Source organism: Leptosomus discolor, chromosome 1, assembly GCF_034619465.1.
Source record: "Leptosomus discolor isolate bLepDis1 chromosome 1, bLepDis1.hap2, whole genome shotgun sequence".
NCBI lineage: Eukaryota > Metazoa > Chordata > Aves > Leptosomiformes > Leptosomidae > Leptosomus > Leptosomus discolor.
In genome coordinates this window covers 181,816,759-181,843,655 of record NC_141391.1, presented here as the reverse complement: position 1 = coordinate 181,843,655, position 26,897 = coordinate 181,816,759, and the positions used below count along the sequence as shown (strand labels likewise).

Sequence of the window (26,897 nt, the reverse complement as noted above, 5' to 3'; positions counted from 1 at the left end):
ATTGATGTGCAGATTTTACGGCTTTCCTGCTCATCTTGCTGCTCAGGAGTTCCTGACCTGACCTGCTACCTGTATAACTCTCATCTTAACAGCTATGTCACCTGCCGGAGGTTCAGAATAGTTTATTTTTTGTCAAGAAAAGACACATCTCTCAACATTTAATTTCTAGAAAAAGCCTTCAGACATTTTCTCTTGTCAGCTGCCCACCTGAGATATTAAGAAGGAAGGGTTTTGTTGTGGCAGAGCCTAACAAAATGAAAAGGTGCTCACATGTGTGTGGTAGGGAGGTTTCTGCTTCTCTGGAGGTAAAGGATGTGTGCCAGCACGAAGCCTGGGGTCATTTCAGGGAGGCATCAACGGATGGGTGATGCAGTGTCTGTCACAGAGCGGATGCTGCTGCACTGCTCAGAGTCAGCTCCATCCTCAGCCTTGCAGCAGCCAGGGCAGGGACTTAACCTGGCTTCACCCAGTAAGGAAGTAATAAACCACCTGATTAAGATTGTTTGGTTTTCATTACTGTTCCAATCATGACAAACTGATATTTTTCTGATGCAAACTTGCTTTTATACTGTGCTCTGTACTTCGAAGAAACTTTAGAAGAACCTTTTGAGAGCAGATACTGCAGCTATGAAATAATTTGTGCTTGGTGCACAGACTCAACAGCAAGGACATACATACGCTGCTTGTTGAAGTACTGGTGCAGCACCTAGTAGCTGACTACTTGTTTCTGCTTAATCTCGGCTAGGGCAGAGTGAAGTGAAATGTTCTTTGAATTGTCATGTAACATCTTTCAAGAAAATAAAGCCTTGGAGTTTGAGGAAACAGGGAACAGAAACGGCATCTAAAATGAGGGTGCTGAAGGAGTGAAGCTCCTTTTAACTATTTCCAGGGTAACTGGGAACTTGCTTTCACTTCAGTTATTTTCTAACTGGCACTGGGATATTATTCTGAAAAGTCAGAGCAGTTATAGATATTTTTTACCACCTAAATTTAATTAGAGGACTCGAGTTAATAAAAACATTACAATAATTTCTGAGTGCTAGAGAGGAGTGAAAAAAGTGGACCTAAATCTGCCACATTTTGTTAATTAAGCAGTGTCAGGCAGGATCCAAGGTTCCCCAGTGCTTCAGCAGCTCCTGCATGCTCAGAACGCCATCTCCAAAGTGCAAATTAAAACGGGAAAGGAAAGGACTACTGCATCTTCTGTCTGCCTTACAATTTCCTCCTTTTTGTTGCTGCTTACAGAGGAAATTGAGAAAACTGATAAAGCAGTGACCAAATACAGTTGCATGTGGGAAACAAAAGGTTATCCAGAAGTCCTCCATGGCAAGAATGGGTTTGTTTGACAAGTTTGCCTGCATTTTAATACAAAGTCAACAATGGTGATCCCAGGGTCTGCGAGCCTGAGTACATGCAGCATTACTTTTACATTTTGCCATCAGTTGTAAGACTACCAGCTGCTGCTCCTTTTCTTCTCCATTTCTTGCCATTTGTTGCTGTAGTGTGATGGGTACATCTCTCATCTCAGTGGAGCCCTTTGGAGGGCAACAGTCTACACCATTTTATAAGGAGACTCTGGCCAGTTGGCCACTGCATCTAGTAGCTGAGAAGCTTAGGGCTGTGGGCCCAGAAATACTCCTGGACGTGGTATTCCACCTGTTTTGGGGAATGCTAATTAAGGTACATTTCTTGGCTTCTTTGCACTCCCATGATTATTTCCCGTTGGCAGAGGCTTGGTGATGGTTCACATTATATTGCTTTTTTTCATTTTACAGGTAATTAGCCCTATAAACAGTCCCCTGAGTGGTAGGAAACTTTGTAACTATGTCCTCAAATCTGTTCTGGCTTTAAAAGAGAGTAACAAAACACAAAGCAAGGAGAAATCATTATACTAATTTTTAAAAAGCAAATATTATGAGTTCTTCGTTAAATCAGTGGATTCACAGGTAGAGAATTTCTACAAAAATAAGATTATTTGCTTTTTGGAAGTTCCAGGTGACCTGAAATAAAAACACAACAGATAAATGGTCTACATATGGAAAGATAAAACTTGCCAGCAGGTTGTCTATGAAGAGCAAGAGAATTGACGGTCATCCAGAAAAATGATACCTTGTAGTTTTATTTAATTTGCAGAACAAACAGCATTTCAGGAGCAGTAAAACCACCCCACCTGTCCAGCAGTGGTGCATTCACTTCAGAACAGCTTCCCTGCTGATCCCCAAAGAACATCCCGTCTGTAAGGCCGAGTTTCTCTCACAGTCCCAGTCTTGTGGCAGTGGCACATACATGCCAAGCTCTGCTCTCTCCCCAGCCTGGCTGCTTCCACCATGCCCGCCTGCAATGCTGCTGTCAATGCGAAATGGGCAGGCTCTCCCACGAGTTCATGCATGCTGCTGCTGAGCCTGGTAAAAATGTATTTCACTCACCAGTGTAAGCTGCTGCTGGGAAATTATCTTGGCTATAGCTACCAACTTTTGGGAAGGTTTCAAAAGAGGCTGAGGCTGATCTGTAATGGCACTGACAAGTGGTCTGAGCTGCACTTGCCATTCTCTTCCCTGCTCTGACAATACCCATGGAGCATAACCAACAGGAAACACTTATTTTCCCTCTATGGGTTAGTCATTCTGTCTGTAGAAGTTCTGGTACTGAGACGTGGTGACCTGGGAGAGTTGTGTAGCCTGGATGTAAGAGGGAAAAAGAAGGCTGCCTGCTTTGATAGCAGTATGTCTGTTGGATGAGCCTAAGCTTCTTGTAAGTTTAAGTAAAGATAGTAATCCCAGCATGAGTAAAGTTAGTGACAAATCTCTATTTCGGGGAAGTCAGAATTTAGCTTACAAGCCTTGATCTTTTGCTGACATGAATTTTCTGGGAGATGTGAGCTTGACCGTCGGTTGATGCTAAAACTGCTTTTATCGCTTTAGAAATGAAGGAGTTCTTTTGTTCCACTTTATGAAGTGGCGTAGCTCAAATAACATTTCCTTAGGTGCTACTTAAAATGTAGAATTTGCAATCTAAACACAGAAGAGCAAGTATGTAACAAGAATATAGCATAGAGCATGTACTGGATAAATTCTGTTGAACAGTTAAGAGACAGCCTGTGTTCTGTAAAGAAAGAATTTTCTATACAGAGAAAATAACCATAAGGAAGGATACATTTCATCACATTGTTAGAACAATCACAGCAGTCTATAATAACCAAATTAAATAACAGACTTATAGAAATCTGTGGCCAGGAAGGGGTATGGGTTGTTTGGGGTTTTTTTGTAGAGTGTTTTTTATAGAGTGCTCATGTCAATACGGCATTCCAGACATTGCTGCAAAGAATTATTCAGAGGACAGCCGTGAGTCATTTTTCTATTCTGCTGGCAGATACTTCATTGGTGAGGAATAAGATTTGGACATACTGAATTTCCTTTTAATTTTCACATGTGCCCAAAATTTAAGTCTGCCCGTAAAGGCTCATGGTATCTTTAACAAGCATAAAAAACACCCGGATGGTCAAAGCCTTTCAGAAGCTTTGGAACAAGTTGTCACAAAGATTTTGACAATTTAGATGCCTAAATGGGTTTTTAGACACCTGCTGCGTGATCACCTGTCTGCTTGGAAGACAAAGATGCGCACAGACTCCTCTCTCTCTCCTCACCCCCCAACCCCCCTTTTCCTATCTCAAGCGACAGACCTTTGCCATAAACACCACGGTTGGGGTAGTTTCTGCTTTGTCTTGTTCTTCTTAAATGTGTTTTGGGGCTTGTTTGATGTAGATTCATTGCTCTCCTTTTGTGTGCTGGTGTTTTGCAGGGCTGATTTGCTCATCTGGACGTGGGATTGCAGGGGAGCATCTGCTGCCCCAGTGGGAGGTGGGGGCTGGGTCATGCTGCTGGAAGACCTTGCATCAGACTGTTGAGGCAGAGGAGGCATCTTGCACTTTGCTGTCTCCTCTTCTGGTCAGCAGTGTTTTGGGATGAGCTGGGATTTTACTGTTGAGCAAAACAAAGTTCCCTCTCCTCTGAGGGACAGAAGTTTTTGTCCTCAAAAGAGTCCCAGCTCCTGTGACCAGAGGGACAAAGTATGCCATGCTCAAGGTAGGATGTAGTGCCAGCACTTAGCTGTGTGTGCAAAGGACCAGTTGGCGCAAAAGCAGTGGCACTCAAAATGTGGCGCAGACAGACTGCCTGCTTAAATCCACGGTCGCTTGGCAGTAGCGCTGTGGCAACAAGTGTCCTGCCAAGTCATGAGCTGGCGTGCTGCCCTCCATTCAGGGCTGGACTGTAGGCAGCCAAGTGACCAGCAGCTGTGGCTGTGAATAGCAGGAGGGCGTTAGTCCAAGAACAACAAGAAGAAAAGCTTCTTCAGCTACGTGTAGAGGTTTTCTTGGCTCTTCCAGACACATCTTCCCATTTCAAGGGTAATTGGAAGGTGGAAGGTGCCCTAATGCAGCCACCCCTTTTGGATCCCATCTGCTGGGATCCCCCGGTTACATGGTTCTGGTTGGGGTCATCTTGTCGCTCAGTCTGGCTGCAGTAGGTAGGAGTGTGTTTGCTTGAATGTGTAGAACAAAGTTTGCAGCTGCAAGGAGAGGATTCTTTCTCTGCTCTCTTTGTTTCAACATGATAACTGAAGTGACCTGTAAACAATTGTCTTCATCCTGCAAATGGCTTCTACACCAGCTTTCCTGCTAATGGCTGCACGAGGACTGTTTTTATCTTTAAGCATGCCAAAGTACTTGAATGAACAAGGTTTACAGCTTTTAAAGGGGTTGACAGATGTCAACAGGGGCTTCGGATTCCTGACCCTTTATACAGCCCTTCAGGTACCAGGCGTGATTCTCACTCCCCATCCATTTCCACAGGCTACTACAGCCTGGAGATGTGTTCTGTCAAAGGCGACCTCAACCACATCCCCAAAACCCCCAAACAAACAAAAAGTCTGACATGAATTCTCTGGGAAATGGCACGAAGCCAAACAGTAAATTTAGAGCTGGGGTGTGCATTGCAAAGGTTTAACTTTAAGTGGGAACATGCATAAAGCTGTATGCTCAATGTCCTAAGTGAAATCAGCTGGAGTCCACAAAAGTCCTGCCTTCAGAAGCTCAAGGGCTTCACTGTCTATGCAGCCACACTTCTTACTTGCATGTTGAACACAGGGAAGTGATTTCCACTAGTCTGTCATAGAAAGTTAATGTTGTGGGACAAGCTCATGATCTATTTAAAGGCATTTCTGCCGCAGCCTGTGAGATCCTCACCCCAGCATCTCTGATCAGCTGTCAGGCTGGTGGAATTTCCTGGCTTTTGAAGTGGAATTGCCTGCTTGTGGTCCAGGAAAACGGCAGTGAGGACCTGGAAGAGAGCATGAGCCAGACTCCCTGCCGACCACAGAGCTTCCCTCGCCATTTGTCATAGAAACGCTTAAATAGCTTTCTAGCCATGACTCTGAGAAATAAAGGCTTGACTAGCTTTAGGCTCTGTATCTCAGAGAGGAGTATCAGCAGCTGGGCCAGAGCACCCACCACAGGGCTGATACATACCTCTCATCATCTTTATCTCCTTGTCTGTTGAGAGGGAGGATAATGTCCCTGGGAGGTGTGATAGCACTGATCCTAGAGGCGTCATGGCATTAAGGGCTACTAACTGTGTACAGGGGCGCCTTCAGGCCCCTCTGAGTGATTCCTGCTGTGGTTTCTCTGCTGGCAGCTTCCTTGGTGGGCTGGAGCTAAACACTTTCCTAAAACAAAACCTAGACTGAAGATGTTGGCCAGCTGCAATCAGCTGCCCATCTCAACAGAGAAGCCAAAACCAGGTCCTTACAAAGGCAGAAGGCTGGAATGAAACTGTGAAGATCAGAACCCCATGCAGCACCCCAGCTTCTAGCAGCAGGCTCAAACATGAGCCATTATTACGCTAAATAACTGAGGCACAGTTAAAGTCATATAAGACTCAAATGTCTTCCAGGAGGAACTTCAAGATGATTAATGCTCCAATATCTGCTTAATTACAAGTGCATGTTGGTCACCAGATGATATCTAGGTTGAATTTGAGGTCTGAATTTTTTCTTTTGAAATACGATCTGGATATCATAAATGTGAGAATGAGGGATGTGTGTGTTGATAGCTCTCTGGGATTAAAAAAAAGACTGAGTTGTAATGATTTGGAAAGACAAAGTCTAAGATACCGTGTATTGTCCTTAGTGCATTTGATGAGACGTTTCTGAATGTTTTCAAACTAATCTAAAATGTTAATTTTTTTCTGAAGGAGATATTTAAAGGAAGATGGGAGGTGATACGGCTTTGTCTGAAGTTACCCGAGCAGATAAAAACAGCAAACATAACTGTGCCTTGTGACAGCCTATTTGTGCTCTCAAATAGTCCTGATGAGCTACTTGCTTCTGTAATCGTTTGCAGGTTGGGGCCCCGAGGCTGTGTGTATCAAGCAATACTACTGGATTAATGTGTGCGTAGTTTGTGTACTGTGATGATGACTTAAATATAGCTCCTTGCCGGGCAGGGGGAGGCAGCAGGTGGGAGGTTTGCAGTGCAGCTGAGGGGGTGACCAGGGAGAGGTGTCTGGCTCTGCGGCACCTTCCAGGGCTTTCAGCACACACCAAAAACCGTGGCAGGGCTGCTCTGCAAACACAAAAGTTAATTCCACCTAAATGGGAGTTAAGGGTGGCAGGCAGCTCTTGGGATAGCTAAGGCGGGAAGCAGTTCACAGGAGGCAGGTAACAGCACCACGAAGCGTTCATTAGAGTTGTTGTGGTCGAAAGCTGATAATGAGGGTTCATGGAGGTCTGGGAGGTCTGGAAGGTCTCCAAGGGCTGACCAGACTAGGCACAGGCTGGTGCAGTGCAGCAGGAGCACTGCAGCATCACAGGGCAGGGATGCAGGTGTTGCAGTGGGGAGTGCTGCGGCAGGGCAGCAGCCTGCATGCAAAGTGTTGGCCTGGCAGCAAGTTAGTTTGGTTAATACTGTGTATTTACAAGGTGTCCAGCTTCTGAGGTCAGGAGAGGGGTTCCTGTGGTTTTTTGGGATGTTTGATGGAGCCTCATGCTTTGGTGTGTGTGGAAGTGAAGGTGATGAGTTTTGTTCCTTGCTGGTGTGTGGCCAGCGTCATTGCTGTGTGTCAGATTGCGGTATATCTCACCACGGGTGCCTTCAGGTGGGGCACTGGCCTGTAACTGGTTACACATATCTTCTCCGGGCTAATACAGTGTATTACTGCAGTGCTATATAAATCATTATTTGTAATACTGTACTGTGTGCAAAAAGGTAACCTTGACAAGTTTGTTTCTGATTATGATTTGGGTGATGTCAGTAGTTCAGCTTTGTCCACTCTGTACTGAACTCTCCAAACAGCTATAATCTTGTCTCCTTTTGTTTTTCATGGTGCACTGATTTAACCTCTTGTCAGAAGAAAATAAAGATTTGTTGAAAGGTTAGAGTTATGTCTTGAAGGCTGCCACAAACAAAACCTAATTTTATACTTAATGCAGTAATTCCAGAGGATGGTGTCAATGGGGGCATAATTGAAATAATTTTTAACATGAAATTCTTTAGAAATAAAACTTTGACTTAGAGGTTATTGATATAATTATGGTCACATTAGCTGCTTCCTTGCTTTGGTCGTGTGTGCAAGTCTTGGACAAAGGTTGGGGTTTTTTTTCCCACTTGATGTGAATTCAGTCTGTTCAAGATGCAGTGCAAATGGATGGGATTCCTTCTGAACCAGGCCTTGGCCAGAAGTCCAGTGAGTATGACTCAAAGCTGCTGTACAGAGAAGGAGAAGGTGTTAATTCATCCAGGGTTTAAATATTCCTGTTCCTGGCACAAAATAGCCTGGCAATCATTTGACATCAGCCACCCCGCAGAGCAGAATAGGACAATGTCATCGTCCATTGCAGCTGATACCAGATTTTGAATTTAAATGTGCCAGCCTTCTGTTGCCTGCTGCACCTGTCTCCATATCTATGGAGCTTGAGCTCTACTAGTTTTTAACTTGGCACCTTCTCAGCATATTTATTTCTTTGAATTCATTGCAACAATTTTCCACGCCATTCTCTGTAGCCCTAGGGAAATCACAGATGTGGATTGGTTAAAGAAGGTAGCATTGCCTTGCTGTATTTTTCTGTAGCAGCAGGTGATGAGTAGTCTATGTTAGTTAATAGTACTTGGACAGTTGTGTTTTTGTGATGCACAGCCACTCAGGCTGGCTGGCTGTTATGCCAATGTTTTTTGCGGTTTTTTTGTTAGTTTTTTTTTAATCCACAGCTTTCTCTTATCAGAAGGTGAAAATCACAACATTTGCTGATCTGATTTCTTATTCATTTACCATCTCCTCAGCCTGCCAATATGGCATTACACATGTTATTAGTAAAAGAAGAATTTAAAAGTTTTTAAAAGTTTAAAAAAAAAGAATTAAAAAGATTTTTTTTAAAAAATAATTTAAAAGCAGAAGGACATGAAAGAGTGGAAGGAGAACTGCTATGCTGAAGTCTCTTCTGGACAGACTCTGGTTAGCTGGCATGAGAGGAACGTGCATCTCCCCTTTTTCTCCTCCAGCAGGAGGCCAGAGGCTCAGCATGTTCTTTTCTGGCTTGTGGAGCCAGCATGTTCTTGCTCCTTGCCAAGATTCAAATAGCTAGAAATTATGGAACTTCCTTCATAAAACTACAGTCCTCCTGTACCCCTAACTTACCACCTTACTCAGTCCTTGGACACCTCCAGCCACCATCAGCTTTCAGAGATCTTGCTCCAATTTTGTTTTCTAATACACAAGTTCGAAGGAAGCCAGTGCTGTCTACTGGAAATCCAGACAGCATCAGAATCACAGAATGTTAGGGGTTGGAAGGGACCTCGAAAGATCGTCTAGTCTAACCCCCCTGCCAAAGCAGGACCACCTACAGTAGATCACACAGTAACGCGTCCAGGAGAAAGCTAATGCAATTTTTCATTACTGTCGTCTCTTGTTCATTGTTTCTTGTATCTCTATTCATATATTTACCTTTCCAAAATCTTTCTTTCCTGTTGCTATGGTAAAAGCTTACCTAAAAAGGATGAATTATATCAGCAAGATCCACTGACCTACAAAATAATCAGAACATAGTTGCTCCGCACAGAGCTCTGCTTTTAAAGTAACTGGTAGAAAATCTGTAGTGGGAAAGGGAGATGGCCAAAGTACGGGGACCATGTACATGGATTTGGATGTAGTCAAAACTCCAGCTTATGGGCAAAATTGCTGCTTCTGATCAGTCAATCTGTACAACTGGTTTCCTATATGCAGTTTTCCATTATTGCAATATTAAAAGTAGTGGACACACGAAAAAGCAGTCTTTGTTTTTTGTTTCTGTTAATAACCTTCCAGCTCCAATGTGATTTTCTTCCCTACATACATGAATGTCATTGATACAGTGTTGTATTACAGTGGCTTATCCTTGCTGGAGGCATGGTTCCTTTTCAAATGAACTGATTTGAAATGAAATGAAAACCAAACCATGAATTTTTTGGTTCACCTCCCAGACTATAAAAATGGATGGTTTCATTAATGATTAACATAGCAGCTGGTAGCTCAAAGGAGATCTGGAAGAAAATACTGCAGTGTCTCCCTCCTCCAGTAAATATATTTGCTTAACAATTTTCTGTGCTAATACTACAGCAGAGTGGATCTCTTCATACCTGCTTTAAGATCAGTAAGGATGCATTAGTTCCTAGTTGCATCAGATAATTTTTTGCAATGTTATTACTACTTTGAGTTTGCAGTTCCCTGTGATGTTAGCAGTGGTTTCTAGAATGTTTTTCTATTTCAAACCAGTGAGGCATCTAAGATTTCCAGCATCTTCTTGCCGACAGCATGGTTACATCATTAGGAATCAAGTAAAAGTTCACAACAATTTTGCATGTACGTGGACATCACCTCTGGCATGTTGTTTGGCTATCAATAAGTCCTTGTATAGCATTGAACTGTTTAAAAAATATATACATATATTATGGTCACAAAATGTTTACTCCCATGTTTACTCCACAATGTTGGATTACACTGTGCCTGCGCAGCTGACAAAACTCTAATGAACCAGTCTCTCAAAAGAACTAGAGGGATGTTTTTAGACTAAGTGTTCCCAGAATGTGATTAACTGCTTAGCACTCAAGAAATAAAAGTGCTAAAAAAAAAAAAAGGAAAATAAAAACCCGACCACACAGCAATTGTGCATATGGCAAACAGTGGTATGAAATCTGGAGGCTTTTACCTGTTACTCTAGATGACAGCTGTGAGCATATATTATCTTCTAAATCGACTGATTTTTTTTTTTATGTTAATAAACGTACCACAGTCTCTGGAACCTTGTGCAAAGTTTCAAATAGCTATCTCTAAATATAGGTATAATTTTTTCCTCTGTATTTGCTGTAAAATACTGGTGAATGCATATAAAGTATACCAGTTCCCTCGCTGGCAGAGATGGGGCAGATACAGAAGCTCATCTGTGCACAGTTATGGTGGGTAATGCATCCAGAGTTTATCATAAGGTTGCTTCCATGGTGCACATGGTGGTACCAGCCAGCATGGTCCACTTGGCAGTCAGCAGGCTGACCCCAGCCCAAAGGGTGCTTGTTTGTCCTGCCATTTTTTAGGGCAGCAGAAGGAGCTGCTGCTCAAACAGTGGCACACCACCTCCTGCAAGGAGATGACTCCAAGCCAGATGTTGTGGTAAAAGGCTTGTTGTGCTAGAGGCCAGGAAGAGTATGGGAGAGGAAGGAGGAGGCAGATCTTCTGCTCACATCAGCCGGGAGAGTCCTGAGCCCTTGCCATAGCTGTTTGTGAGACAGCCAGCAGGTGGGAGGATGCTGGGGCATAAGCGTGTGGTGGCAGAAGTGAGAGCTGCATCCCACCACAGGACCTGAAATCCAGATCCAGCTGGTGTAGCTGCCAGGCTGAAGTATCCTACAGTGTTTGTAATTTTGGTTGGTAACACTCAATCCTCATTTGCTTTCACTGACCTGGCTGGATATGTGCTTCTTTCATTAGAGATCCGAGCTCAACTCATCGAGCAGCAGAAATGCCTGGAGCAGCAGACTGAAATGAGAGTTCAGCTTCTTCAGGATCTGCAGGATTTCTTCCGCAAGAAGTCGGAAATAGAGATGGAGTATTCCCGAAACCTGGAAAAATTGGCGGAGAGGTTCATGGCAAAAACAAGAAGTACGAAGGACCATCAGCAGTACAAGTAAGAAAGATTTCCTTCTCCCTCACCCCCATGTTAGCCATTTCTGGAGTACTACTCCACTCTGCTTCTGCCGATTTTGAGTACTGCTAGGCTGAGCCCAGGTTCAAAGGCATGTTTAAAATTCCCACCCTTATTTAGCAGCGTAGCAGTTCTCATTGCAGTTGAAGGTAGACTGGTGCCTAAATACTGTTGTGTTGATTTGGCCCTCTGCAATTACAATGATCTAAGTTTGTAACAAGTGGTTTCAGTTTCTTAAAAGGTAAGCAGCACAAATATTGTCTCTAACCTACCATATGGAATTTAAACCACCCAAAGTACAGCCAGTATCTAGAAGAGATGCAGACCACCATAAGGGCTTAAAAGTTGTGTGCTGATCTGTTGCAGTGGAGTTGACAGGATTTGAAAGTGTCTAAATAAAGGTCAGTCACCATTACCACAAAAAAAAAAAAAAAAAGAAAAGAAAAGATACTTATTTTACAACAATTTTGTCAAAAAAAGGCATTAAGAAGTAAAACTATTTTGATTTGTCAATGCTTGTGAACCTGTGCTGCCTCTTGACCCCTCTTATTCCTGGAAATGAAGATGATGTGAATGTTATGTCTTGCTTACAATTTAATGTATCCCTTTCACCACATAGTAACTTGTGTGCAAAACAAAAGAGGTCAGGTGGTTTCTGGCAAAACACGTGTACAGCATGTTTTCTAAAGTGTTTCAAATGCATTACTTGCTGGCATAGTCTCATCTGGTAATTTTCCTGACTTGAGCTGATTAATGAATGCGTTTGACTGTCCCTGTTATGCTTAGGGGTATAAAACAATATTTCGTATTTGTAAAACTGGAAAATAAGTATCTTTTTCCATCCAGTCAGTGCTGTGCTAGAGATACACAGATAGAGCTTTTGTTTTAGGACAAAAGCATTTTCCAAACACACCTGGCAAAGGAAAGGTTAATCCAAACACAGCTTGCACAGTTCAAAGAGCAGTAATACATATTTCTTAAAATTCAGTTAAGTGAGTCAATGATTGTCTGAAATAACCAATGCATACATATGTCACCACTTCAGAGAGCGCCCTGGCTTTTATTCGGCTTGTGGCAAAATCTTTTTGCCTTGTGCATACAAACGTCTTTCCTCGTTCTTAAACTTGTTAAATCCAGGCTGGCAGATGTGCACAGGGGTTGTGGCTGGAGTCCGGCCTTTGGCTTTGTTCTGCAGTTCTCTGCTTTGAGAAGAGGTTGCAGCAAAAGTCACTTTAGCTGGTGGTCCCGTGTGCTGTTCTCTTCATTCCCCCCAGAACAGGCAGGAAGGTCTGTGGGATTGGCTCTGGGACATGCAGAAACAGTGGGGGCCAAGTAATATCAGCATGGCCCTTCAGGGGTGCTCGTGTTGTCTGATCTGGCTGATAGAAACCTGAAGTTCGTTGCTGTGAGTAACGCTGTTAAGATGTCCATCTCAAACAAAATGGGGAAGTTTTCTTAACTCACATCTGATTCATAGCAAAGCAAAGCACTGACAATTAAGGGAAGGCTTTTGTCTGTTAATCATTCATTGTTGCTTTGATTCTGAGCATGAAAGCTAAAGGTGGATAATTACCTGAGGAATTAAAGGACGTATTTCTAACAGTGAAAATGGTTAATTATTAGAACAATTTACCAAGAGTTGAAGGAGTTTCTCCCTCAATTCATCACCACCTCTGGCTGTTTTATCTTCACGTGCTTGATCCTTTTGACTATAGGAGAATCCCTGCACAAGAGGGGAAAAAAAAAAAAAAAAAAAAAAAAGAGCAGCAAGTTTCTAGAGCACTTAGTTGCAAGACAAACTTGAAATTAAAATTTTGATAAAATCATAAGGCAAATTTTATAAATAGGTTTTTGTTGTCTGTGAAACAGTTGTTGAGCTACCTGTATTTTTACTTTGCTTTGTCCAAAAGAAATTAGAAGCCACCTGTGATTTCACTTTTTGCAATATTAAAAGCTTGGAGTGGGCCTACAATGCAAAAAGTCCGTCAAGGAAATTCAGAACTGGACCACTGTGAAAAAAGTCCGGTCCTGCTCTTTGTCTTGTAATTGAACCATCTGGGACTGGCAGTAGCACTGTATTTATGAATGCTGTGAATTTCTAAATGCTGATCACAGAATATGTATGCTTGTGACATTTCCTTCTACTTTTATAGTAGTTATACGAATCCATTGCAGTGAAACAGCTATTCCTGCAATTTTGCTTGCAAAGGATTTGGGATGTGCTTGCAGTGCTTGTTTGTTTCTAATGTAAAAAATTAATTACTCTTTCAGTGACCTTTATTGATTTTGAATATTTACATGTACTTCATCTGTAAGCAACTGTAAGCTTTGTAGCATGATTTTTTTAATACTTTCAGGTGGCTTGCAGTGTTCTGAATTCTTACGCTTTTCCTATATTTTTGTATCCATGCCTCATGGGACTTGTAAAATGTGTTTTAAAAGTGATCTGAAGTTTACCTAACCTGAATTATTCCAGGAACAGATTGACTGACTGTTCAGAAGCAGACATTTTTACATAACAAGTTGTAACTGTAAGTGTTGGGGAGATGTTTGTGTTAATAACATAACTTTTTCATTTCTATGCATAATATATGTTTGTATTTCCTCCTTAGGAAAGATCAGAACCTCTTGTCGCCAGTGAATTGCTGGTACTTACTCCTGAACCAAGTGAGAAGAGAAAGCAAAGACCATGCAACGTTGAGCGATATCTACCTGAACAACGTGATCATGCGGTTCATGCAGATAAGCGAAGACTCCACCAGAATGTTCAAGAAGGTAATGCCTCTCCTGCAGTCCTCCGGCCAGGCTTGTAAGATGCATGAGGGAGGCACAAGTGTCCTAATAGGTAGCATTTGAGGAGAAGACTCAGCACACGTAGCATAAAATCTGTTTTAGCACATGTATAAATTCTTCATGACTGTTCTCGTGGAGCAAATCCTTAGTGCTGAAATGCCTGGGAACCTGCTGCATATGGTGGTGACCTTAAGAGCTGAATCATATATATCTAAAAGGCAAGGAAAAAAGCCTGTTCTTCTCTCAAAAGAGGAACACTTGTCTACCCATGCAGAAAGGAAACAGGTTTTGCTTAGGACTCCCAAAATAGTAATGCTGTATTAATGAATTATTTGTAAAAACAGTATTTCCTTGTAACTCTGTCATGAGAGAAATGAGTTCAAGCCAAAGTAAGAGTGTGCCTTGTAGTGCCTTGGCAATAAAGATGATAGTATATGCTGCGATTCTCCTAAAAGTGTTTCCTTTCCTTCCTGGTGTTGAATATGAACATACACTTTTGCTAACATAACTACTTTTAGATCATTTAAGCATTGTCTCTGTACATGTTTGTCCTTGTACCTGCCCGTTATGCCTTTTCATAACATATACAATGTGTAAATCCCTCTTGTGCTAAGCGCTCACTCTAGGCAGCCCCAGTTTGAGATCTACATAATGTGTTTGCAGTCATTGTTGTTATATTGTTCTGAAATAAAAATAGATTATAAATGCATATCCATCAGTCACAGTGGGATGATGGTAGGCAAGCATCATACAAAAAAGACTTAAAAAAGAATAAAAGTTAAAGAATGCAAAGTGTGTGACTAAATGATGGCAAGGGTACCAGATTAATGTTTTCAAAACAGGGAACTGATTTCACATATACCTGACCACAATCCTAGACAGATAGCAATGGGATGGAGAGAAGAATCATTTAGGGAGCGCACAGGTTGTGCTTCAAGACAAAAAAGTGAAAACATGAATCAAATTTTTTGGTGTGCATTAAAACCTGTAACAGTAATAAAGTTGAAATGTATGGTTTCTCAGTCAGTAGTGGTGTCTTCATATAATCTGTCTGATATATAAAACTGTATTTAAGTAACCACTGAACTTACTAATATGGAAGCTTAGTATAGAAGTTGAGAAGGTAATGGGAAAAGCAATTTGAGTGTGCTGTAGTACTGTCTATGTGGAGATATCTCAGACTTGCTTGGACCAGGTGAAATTTTTCAGCATTGAATCTGGAATAGTTTTTCAGTTGTTTGTGTTCTATCCCAGAAATCTCTTCTTTGCTAGGTGTGCATTATTAGACTAGCCTGTTTGCTTTCAGCGTAGTTCAGTTCTTTAACAGTGGAAATCTTGCTTTTCCTTCCCTTCTCTCTAGGTGAACTGTACAAAAATATCTAGATAAAGTTTTCCATGGAGTAGTATGTGTCCTTCTTTATTCACTCATAACATTAATGGCGATTGCTGCAGCTTGTTTCTTGAAAGGAGGGAAGTATGCGGACATTTTCAGTGTATTAATAGGAGGTATCTGTTATGTCCTCCATGTTGTGCCCAAAAACATGCAACATTTCAAATTTTCTCTTTCTAGCATAGCTTCTTGAAGAAGAGAAAGCAGCTGCTTTTGCTTTTTTATTCCTATCTTGGATTTTCTACAGGGGAAAAAAGAGAAAGGAAATTGAGGGAGTCCTGCTGTGCATAACCTGAAGCTCACATTAGTGAAGCCCAGATCCTCAACAGCCCTGTCCTACCTTTCAGCAGGGTTTGACAGCTGACACTCAGCATGATAGCGTCACATCAAACAGCTGTTAGCTGAGGTGGAGCCTGGGCAGAGTGAGCTCACCAAAGGCTGTCTGAAGGGATCTGAGCCAGGCTGGTAATGTGAGGGGAAGGGCGGCAGGAAGATAAGCAGCACCTCGGCATGGTGTATGTGAGCTTTGTGAGCATGTGGCCTGAATGTGGCAGTGGCTGTTCACGGGTGTTGATTCTGCGCACACAATTTTGGGACTGTCTGTCAGGAATCAATACTTGGAGAAGGTTGGTATTTCCACTGTGTCCCAGTGTGCACAGTTCTTGCTGTGGTGCTTGCTGCAGAGTGCTGGTGATTTATTTGCTGTTAGTTCCCAGCTGCAGAACTGTTTATACCTTGAATGATGATGAAGCTCCAGTTTCTCTTCTCTGAAAATGGAAGGGAGTTATAAAATGAGGTGAACAACATTGGACAGAGAGAAAACAGAGACCTGTGCAGGAGGTGAAGCTGTTAGCGAATTGTCTTGCTTTATTGATGAAGAATGTAAGGTGTCTACATCTATGTCTAGTCAAAATGGGCAGCTTCAACCGTAATGGTCTCTAAAGGTCCCTTCCAACCTAAACCATTCTATGATTCTGTGATAATTTCTGTCAGATGTGAATGAGCAGTCTAAATTAAGGTACATCACAGACTGTCTCAGAAGTGCTTAATGGGTGTTTACCAGGCAACAGAAAGAGATTAGGTGCAAAACACACGTGTCCTGTATTACAGTCCTGCTCTCAGGAAAGAGATCACAGGGGCAAAGGGAACGTGCACTTAGAATGACAAAGGTGGTATCCGACACTCTCCTCCACCAAAATTATATTCTCCCTAAAGAAAATGAAGAATTTGTTGGAGATCTGTAAACATCAAATAGAATTTTTAACCAATTTCTGTCACTTTCTGTTTGTTACTTTTGAAAAACTCTGGATTTGGAATACAATTCTGTTGGAGAAAAGTATAACCACTCTGAATGGATATCATCTCTATGAAAGCATATGGGATTTGTTTACTGTTTTCAGATTTTGGATTAAAATGGAGACAAACCATATCCTGCAGATACTTCTATATTGGAGTTTGATCATAATGTTCTGTGAAATACGTACTCTCTCTCTTATAAGTAATAAATGTAAATAATAAGAACATTAGTAATATGAAGATTTAAAAAATAAAGACTAAGAAGTGCATGCTTATTATTTTACTGCAGTCCATGGTCAAGAGCAGGAAATACACGTCTGACATATCTGTACTCCATTGACTCTCACAGCATTGCACATAGGAGTATGTAATGTCTTTCTAAGTAATTTCCAGATACCAACTAATCAAGCTTCTCTATATTCAATAATTAGATCATTTAATTATGTATCTTCCAGTTTATTAACCTAACAGTGTTATGCATCACTATTATCATGTTGTTTTAGTTCTCCCTTGGTTTTGCAGCAGCAGCTTCTGCGTCTTTGGAGGTGCTTTAGCTCCATTTCCAAGTCTGGAGCTAAATCAACTACATGATCAGAGCAGTCTCCATCATTCTGCTCTGAATCCCTAATCTGCCTGTTGCAGAAAGGGAAGGTGTCTCAGAGTGGCTTGCCCCATTGCTCACAAGCAAGATACAGGGAGACAATAGCAAAGTCACTCTGAGCTGCTTCACAGTTTCTGCTCCCTCTTTTTCTCACCCTCTCTCCTCCCGAGAAGATGAGACTGTCCATTCTGCTTCTCAATGGTAGCACTTACTGGCTTTTTCCACCTCACTGGTAGACATGTAGGTCAAATGAAACTTTTCCGTGAAGTGAGCCCAACATTTTCTGGAGGGGTACTGTTTGCATGCTATCCTAAGGTTGGCTTCAGCTTGAATTGTAGTAGTGAAAAGATCAAACAATAAATCAAACAATTTCCTCATTTCCTGGCCGTGCTTACCAGTAGAGCATTGTCTTGTTCCCTCTCCTGCTGATGTCTCCTTTGTGGCATACAGCACAAAGTCATGAGTCTGTAGCAACCGCTTTCTCTAATCCTTCTGTAAAAGGTGTGTGGAGTACCCAATGTTGGTCTATATGAAAAGTAGTGATGAGGAGTGTCTGTGCCCCATGGTCTTTGTAGCTTGCTGTTGTCTCACTGTCTGGTCTTTCTCATTCTCTTTCTTCCTTTTGTGTACATCTATACATCTGTCTCAACGTTTGGATTGCTTTGGTCAAATGGTCCCTATTGGTTCTACCTTACATGTAGGATATATTCTATTCAGGTACCTGATTGTACATGGCTTTCCTGTCTAGGCTGGCCCACTTAACATGCAGATATTCGTTATTTTTGTTCTCCCAGGAGCTCATTGTCGTTCTTTTTTCCAGGGGTCAGGAACCAGCATCTGTTTAAGGGTACTAAATGCAGGACAAAGATAGGATCTAGTTCAGAGATTTCGTGACATTTGTCTGATGATATTATGTCAGGCCTCATACTTCCAGATAGGCACTTAAGCTGCTCTTCTTTTCAGTTGCTGGCATATAAAAGCAGTACAGATTGCTGTTCATGCCTAGCCTTCATGCTGCACATAAAATTACAAACATAAAGTAGCAGAGTTCAAACCTTGCATGCTTGCGTGTTTCTTCAGGCATATGAGGTAGATGGCCTCATGGGGACAATTAAAGAATAAAGCAATAAGGAAAAATGTCAAGCAGAAGGGAAAAGTATTATACAGAACATTTCATGCAGTGATTCTGGTTACCCCAGCATTAATAATCAACAGTATAAACACATACCCACAAAATCCTTAAGCAGATTTGTGTATTTATAATTTATAAACATGTATTTTCTTTGGACAGAAACCATAATGAGCCAAGATGAACATATCTTCCAATGTTTACTGTAAAAGATGCAGGAGAAACCAAGCACAATAAATATTTTAGTTCCATAATCTGGCTATTAACAAGGAATATGACTACCTGCCAAATCTTTTTGCCATTCTAAAGATTGTGGCACATATATTGAGATTTTTTTTGCATCATTTTCTTAAACATTTGGAGGTGTAAAAGGATAGCAAAGCTATTTGTTGCTGTCAACTGGCAAATCTGGGACAAAATTTTACTATGAGTTCGTTATGTCAATGTCACCGCAGCTCATGTAAGCTCTTTAAAAGAAGGGTTTGCACATCACTTCCCCCAGGGACCAGCAGCAGACTCATTTGGAAGCAATAGTCACAGAATATTTTCCCTAAATGATGTAGCTGAGAGTAGCATTGTGTGCGCTAAATACAGACGCTAAAGAGTTCCAGGAAGAACTGAACTGACTCTTTTTTTAACTGAAAAAACCAAAAGGGTAACGTTTGGATGCCCAATTATGCTCTAACTGAAATGGATGGAAAAATTCTTACAGACTTCAACGAAAGCGTTTTAATGTGGAATAAAATTTTAAGTTTCTCAGACATTAATCCGTAAATATAAATCTCGATAACATCAGCAGGACCACTGATGCATGGAAAATTGAGCACATACTGAAAGAGTGGTTCAGGTCATTTATTTGTCTATTGCACAGGCGTCATCTATCCTACTATCAGGTGAAAAAAGTATGCTACTGTCTCTTAGTGCTTTGAACCAGATTAGTAACATGTATTTTTAGCAAGAGTTTGCATGTGCTCTAACATTTTTATTATGTTCTTTGTTCTTTTGGTTAATAGATGCTAATAGATTTCTCTAGAAAACAGTGAATAAAGAAGCACCTCAGTGATCGTTTGTCAGGTTTTAATGGCCTGATTAGAGCTATCAACTCAGCTCCAGGAAAATGTGTGCTGCGTCTTACATTCTGTTGTTTGGCTACCCTGAGGACAGGCTCCTAGAGGAGCACACCATTCAAACATGCTGAACTACTGCAGGGAATAGGTAGCCCAAAAGAGTAAGAGAGCCATTAAACACTGAAAATAAATGCACTTCTTATCTGGTGCTCTAATGAGCTATATTTCACACACTAAAAGCTGTATCGCTTGCCGTTCAAGTCAATATTTCTTGATCTTAAATGCTAACATAAAATGTGTTGGTTCTTGAAAATAAATCTAGTTTATACTCCTAAGGTTAACCAAATTTCCTGATTTTTGTTGGACAATTCTTACAAAATCTTTCATCAGAAAGAGGGAGCAACTGACATGTTATCCATCACTACAGGCACCCTCTGCAGGTTGGAGCACCTAGATGAACCGGTAGAAGGATGGCTCATCTGTGATCACGTGACATTGCTAGGCTGTCTCTAATTTTTACCCTTTTTTGCTGATCACCTCCCTCCCTCTCTCTTTGCTTCTCATTTTAAAGCCTATTGTCCTTTCCTAAAAACATCACCCTCTTTCCTCTGCTGTGATCTCTTCCATTCACTTTCAAATTTACCATTGATCAATGTGTTGCCCGGAAAATTTTGTGTATGCATGCTGACAAGTAAATCCTGAGGTCTGGAACCTGCAGGTATTCAAAAACCATGTAGATGTGGCACTTGGGGACATGGTTTAGTGGGCATGGTGATATTCGGTCAATGGTTGGACTTGATGATCTCAGAGGTCTGTTCCAACCTTATGATTCTAAGGTTCAGTGCTGGACCAAGCTCTATGTGAGCAAAGAGAAGAAATGAGTCGTAGTAAATAGTAATTATTCCCTGAATCCTCAGCTCATCTGGTGTCATTAAGGTGTGACTGAAGAGCAGAAAAGGAGAGTGCATCTTTCAGTGAATGGTTGTGTGCTTTGTTTACAACAAAATCTGCAAATGATGAAAAGAAAATGAGTTTTGGGTTTTCTGTCTCACCTTCTCAAACAAACTTTTGGACTGCCAGGTTAAGGCATGCTGCCTTAGAATTGGCTTTGCCGTATTTAGGGCTTGAGTTGTCATCAGCTTCGAGATGGTAGTGACCAATAGCTGAAAGGGATAAATTGCTTGAAGCTGGAGTTCATCTACAGGTTTTTCCCACGCGTGTGTCTTTCATCTTCCAGTCTTAATGTCAACCATCTTATTTGTATGCTTTGTCCTTCTTTCTGCTAAAGTAATTTAAAAACCAGACCACTCATATTCAGCTCTATAGAGGCAGCTATCCAAGAGAAAACAGGTGGCTTCTACTTCTTGGAGCTCTGAGGAGATGCGTAAGCTGTGTCAGAGCTGTGCTGCTGACTTTTAAAGGCAGGGTGCCAATGTAAAGCAAAGAAAAGCAATTCAGAATTTTTGCGAAAGCTTTTACTGTTTCCCTACAGCAGCTAGCAAATCTGCAATCCTTTTCCGATTCTTTACAAGCACTCCGTGCACTGTTATGCACATGAATTTTTGTCCTTAATATTAGATGAAAATAATCTGATATTTTCAAAGAAATGGAAGTAGTAAGCCTTATGTTCTAAATACTTCAGTAGTAGAGCATACCTCATGAAAAATACCAGCCTTTGAAAAGTATAAGCAATAAAGAAAGTTTTGTAGGAGTTCTGTGTAACTCTGCTTCAGAGCATCTGTCTCACTGTGCCTTAGCTACTGCAGCTAGTGCCCTTGGGAAAACAAGAATTTCAATGAAGTGGTTTTTAATTTATATTTCTAGCTTCTTGTCAGTTAAAAATCATCTTGCATATAAGGGTTGGAGTGAATACTGGTAAGTGATATGGCAGGTTCCTTAAAATACTGCCCAGAGTTAGGATTATGACAGTAGGAATAAGATAAAAAATTCAAAATTTCTGTTCCAGCTACTGAATGTGTCTGTTTCATCCTCCTGGAAGACGCAGTGGGTGGGATGTGTAGCGTGGTTCCTCCTCATACATGGGCGTTGCACTGGAAATTCTCATTCAGAAACCATTATTCCTGCAGGTGTTTTAGTGATGGCCAAGTATGTGTTAGCGGCTTTGGAGATGAGTTGTCCCTGAGGATTTTCCTTTGGCTTCTATACAAATGCAAACCACTTCTTGTAGCTACAGCCATTATCTACCATGAAGTTGGAGTTTTTAGAAGCCAGCCTAATTATCAATTTATTCACAGAAAAAAAGCTGACGTTTCCGGCGTGGATGTTACAATGCTGAGCTTTGCAGATGAAATGTAGCCAGGCTGTTTGCCAAGTCCCATAGCTCTATTCTATAGCTGTTTTCCAAAGGCTATGGTACAAATGCCTTCACTTGCACAGTTGCCACAATTTTTGTCTGATTGAGCTGCTACGGATAACTAACAAAGGAATATATTTGAATGAGACTCCAATTAAATACTCTTATTTTGACATACTGGCTTTCATTAATAACTACAGCTAAGTATTTCTTTTTTTCTGTGTCAGAATGAAAGTAAAGACATAGTCCAGAAAAGCTAAACAAAGCTGTTACAGCAGCCCACTCGGTGGAATATTATGCAGTTGGGTATCTGTTTCAAAGAGGAGCCGCAATTATTTCTTGCATAAATATTTAGATAGTTGCATGTGCTGAGAACCAAAGACTATTCTGGATGTAAAATTGCGCAGGGTGTCCCTCTAAAATATCTTTCCACGTGGTTTATTTTTTGTATCTATCATAGCGGTTTTATAAAACACTAGACAGTTTGTTCCATTAAAAAGGCTTTTAACGTTAATCCTGAACTTCACCCTTTCTGTTGGCACCTAATTTCCTGATGCTTCATGGGAAATCTCTCAAACTATTTCTGTGTTTCCTTGGATGAACAATGAATATGAATATCAAGAAGCAAAAGTATGTTGCAGTTTTTGCATGCCTTTTTCTAATGATTACTTTTTAATTACAGAGCAAAGAGATTGCGTTTCAGCTTCATGAAGACTTAATGAAAGTTCTTAATGAGCTTTACACGGTAAGTACAGTTACTTACTTAGGTTATCTTATACAAATTCCTTATCAGAATTCCTCTATAAGCTTTAAGCGTCCTTTTATCTAGCAAGTTAACCCCCAGTGGAGGTGCTTGTTTTTGTCTCTCTACACAAGTCTAAACTATCTCTTTTGGAAAGACTACTCACTTGTTTACAATACATATGCTAATGCTTTCAGGATTACTCTTTACTTTCAACCCTTTTTCCCCCCAGACTATGCTAAAGCAGTTTATTATAACTTTTGTTGATTATTAATGAGGCATTTCTACTCAGAAATTACCAGAGCAAAGCATCTTCCTTTTCTGCCTTGTTTTTGCCCATGCTGACATCTGCTTGATTTGACTCGTGGACTACACTCAGTAAGACTCAGTAAATGATACTTATGTGCCCTCTCATCTCCCTGACTGGGAGAAGAAAATAATGAAAAGAAAAAGTAGAAAAATAGAGGGATTTGTAGGATTTCCATACCATTCGGAGAGGTCAAGAAAAAAACACTGTAAGTATTCTGGCAAGCTGCTGATAACCTGTTAGAAAATCTAAGAGAAGGTAGGTCTGAACTTCTTTTCCTCTTTGAAACTCATCTACACATCTTGTTACTAGAGGATTAGGTCTTGTGTACCTAAAAAACATTTCCCAAAATATTTTTGAAGGAATGTGTTCAGAGAAAGAACAAAACAAGGATTACTCTGTTTTAAACACAGCTATACAATGAAGAGGAACTGGTGACATCCAGCTCTTACAAAAGTCTGTTGATTCCTGATGACTAAGGAAGTTGTACTTCTAAATTCTCCCTTCTGTCTGGAAGAATTGAAACATCTATTCTCCAGTACCCTGCATAACAGTCTCTAGATTGCACCCTTCCCTACCCAGGAAAAAACCCTACAATATCTATATCAAGAAACAATTTGTGATTTTAAGGAAGTTTAAGAAGATATTAGAGACCAACTGCCCTCAGGAGAGATCAGTCAAACATTATTTTTGTGCATATTGTCTGTTTTTCTTCTGACCTAGGTAAAATTGTGCACCCATCAGTGGATAGGTTGAAGAACATTTGAACTCAAGAACAACTTAGGTGGCAAAAAGATCCAAAGAAATTTAAACCTGTCTTACTGTCCTGGCTTCTCTCGGATTGTAGTTAAGAGACAGATTCCTAAAACCTACCTAAACCTTTTTCTTTTTCTTTTCTTTTCTTTTCTTTTTTTTTTTTTTTTTTTTTTTTTTTGAGGGCTTCTGTTTGGGGCTTTTCTTTTTCTGAAATCACCTCTGATTTTGCAGAGTGCGATACTGCAAAATGTTGTTGGCTCAGGCCTGTAGTCATGGAAGTATGCTGGGATCAGCTTCTGCGAAGTAGTGATAGCCACAGACGATTCACACAGATGCAGGGGATTAGCAGCTGTAGGAGACATTGCACAAGTGGGGCTTCAGTGATGGGTGAGCCCTGAAGATACAGTCTTGTTTCAATTAAGCAGTTGTGTAACTCCAGTGCCTAGTGAGGAATGGGGTTAGGGCCCGTGCTCCCAGGGTAAGAAAACAGTGGAGCATGTGCTGAAATACTCTGCTGAATCACCAATGAAACTATGCAGGACTGGATTTTGCTATTTTCACTTCTTTTCTTCACACTCGTGCTGTATCTTCCCACTGATGGCTGGAGATGTGTTCAGATCTTAACTTCCATGTTATGGCTTCCAGTGAATGTTAATTCCTTTCTCAGAATTTAAAGTTTTTGTAAAATAGGAAGTTTTTTGATGTTTAGTGGAATACAGAGGATATGCACAATTCGAATTAGGTTACTGCTGCAGGATGGTTTCTTGGGATGGTATTTACTTCACCTAATTTTCAGGCATCTGCAGTGTTAGGTACAAATGTCATCTGGGTTCCAGTTATAGTCACTGGAAATCTAATATGGGGAGATCAGACCCCCCCCTTTATGTGATCAAATGCAAGCATCTACTTCAGATGAAGTTATCTACACTGTTAACTCCATTGTCCAGCTTTTCATTGATTGCAAAGGAATGGGTCAGCTGTAGATGCCCATATTTAGCTAGATGCAGCCCATGCTTAGTAAAATGTCGGCATGGTGCAGAATAATATCAGTTCCACTGATTGCATCTTTAGAATGACCATCAGCATGTCTGTGTAATATATGTGCTTGGGTACATAAGGGTAGAAAGATATCTAGACACATGGAAACCTCATGCATAGGTTTTTAATTCTGTGTGGCATTTACTGTTTACAGAGTAAGATCACAGTGACCTTACCAAAACAAGTATCTACAATTTTAAAATCCAGAAGGTATGTTTTTCAGTCACTTACAAAAAGAAGGAATGATCTTCCTCTTTGCCCCATGATTCATGGAAAGAAAGAAAAAAAAACAAGCCATCAGTCTTACTATTGCAAGATAAATCTTTGTGTCCAAAAGGAAGCAAATTGATTTCAAGTCAGTGAATAACATACTAACATTGAAGTCTCTCCCTATTACTTGGTTCTGGGTTTCTTTGAAGGATGTTCATGAAGTATAACTTAAAATGTGAAGCCTTATTGGAGTTTAAATACCTCTAAAGCCTTTGAGTGAAGGGAAGTTATCGGAGCTTTTAATTAACTGAGGGTGTATATGAAGAAGGGTTTAATAATCTGTTTACTTCTTATCTACATTTCTTACCTTACAAAAAAGGTTTGTAAATTAAGGTCACTCTCCAGAAAAAAAAACACCTCGTAGTTGTGCATGAGAGTATGTTGAAGAGAATGAAAGAAAAGAATGAAAATCACTAAGAGCTAAAACAGTAAGAAGTGTTTATGCTGAGGCACAGGTGTATAGTCAGTGTAAAGAAATTGCATGTTTTATTTCTTACTTCTTGAACTTCTCAAGATAAGGAGTGGGTTCCTTAGGCAGACATATTCAGACACACAGTAGTTCTGCAGATTCAGAGTAAGTTCTTCAGGCAAATATGTTGTTCACTCCACTGACATGGTTTAACACATTACTTGCCTGGATTTCCTTAATTCTGTGGGGTCAGGGGGTGGATTAAATGCTCATTTCAAACCCAAGTGATGAGAGGCTCTACCCACCCATCTCTAGCATGCCAGCCTGACTTGAGGCTTCACCACAGATACTTTCAGACTTCTCAAGCACCAGGTATCTTGAACCCAGTTTATCTAAAATGATCCAGAATAAATAGAATGTTTAAAAGGATTACTACTGGTTTGGTCCAAATATTTTTAATGGATGAATTCTAACACAGCCTACTAAGTATCAGAATAACAACTGATGTTTCTTCAGGTGACAATGCTGGATCAGGTGTCCTAGTCTTCTGTATCATAGAAGGTGCCAGAAAAAAAAAAAAAGGTGACTTTGGGACCCATTTCTGAAAATCTAGTGTTGCACTTCTGCCTCAGAAAATCCTTTTAACCTGCTCGTAGGGCCAGATCTAAAACCTGCTGTAGGTTAGGGAGTTGTGTCTATTGGTTTTGACGGGTTTTAGATCAAACAAGTCAAGAAGCAGTGCCATAGATTTTGCAAAGAAGAAACTGTTCTAAGAGAAGAAAATAAGAAATCACTGAGGAATTCAGGATACATGCCACCTTCCACTAGGAGTGTGTTATGAAGATTTTCAATGAAAAAAACTTTCCGCTCAAAGATATTTTTTAACTTGTGAAAGTTTGAATCTCTGCCTTTTATGAGAGAGAGAGAGATACTAGAAAGTATTTTGGCTGCTTATTTAATGTGGAAAATCTCAGAAGTGCGTGCAATGAAATGTCAAAAAAAAATCAGAGACTTTGGAGTATTAAATTCCTATTGTTCTTTAAAAATTCCTGAATGCACCCTCAGTAAGTTTGCAGATGACACTAAATTGGGCAGGACTGTTGATCTGCTTGAGGGCAGGAAGGCTCTGCAGAGGGATATGGACAGGCTGGAGCGATGGGCTGAAGTCAATTGTATGAAGTTCAACAAGGCCAAGTGCCGGCTCCTGCACTTGGGTCACAACCACCCCATGCAGCCCTACAGGCCTGGGAATGAGTGGCTGGAAAGCTGCCTGGCAGAAAAGGGCCTGGGGGTGCTGGTTGACAGCCAGCTGAACATGAGCCGGCCGTGTGCCCAGGTGGCCAAGAAGGCCAACAGCATCCTGGCCTGTATCAGAAACAGTGTGGCCAGTGGGAGCAGGGAAGTGATTGTGCCCCTGTACTTGTGGTGAGGCCGCACCTCGAATGCTGTGTGGAGTTTTGGGCCCCTCACTAGAAGACAGACATTGAGGTTCTAGAGCGTGTCCAGAGAAGGGCAATGAAGCTGGTGAAGGGCCTGGAGAACAGGTCTTATGAGGAGCAGCT

At 41.0% G+C, this 26,897-nt stretch overlaps 1 protein-coding gene across 2 annotated transcripts in view; it reads left to right on the top strand.

The window, feature by feature from the left end:
• SRGAP1 (SLIT-ROBO Rho GTPase activating protein 1) overlaps positions 1-26,897 on the top strand; it is a 145,135-nt gene that overhangs the window by 62,581 nt on the left and 55,657 nt on the right. For both annotated transcript variants that reach the window (XM_086472287.1, XM_086472276.1), the window contains exons 2-4: positions 11,010-11,205; positions 13,836-13,998; positions 22,496-22,558. In XM_086472287.1, coding sequence (XP_086328413.1) covers positions 11,010-11,205; positions 13,836-13,998; positions 22,496-22,558 — 422 coding nt within the window. The remainder of the gene's footprint in view (positions 1-11,009; positions 11,206-13,835; positions 13,999-22,495; positions 22,559-26,897) is intronic.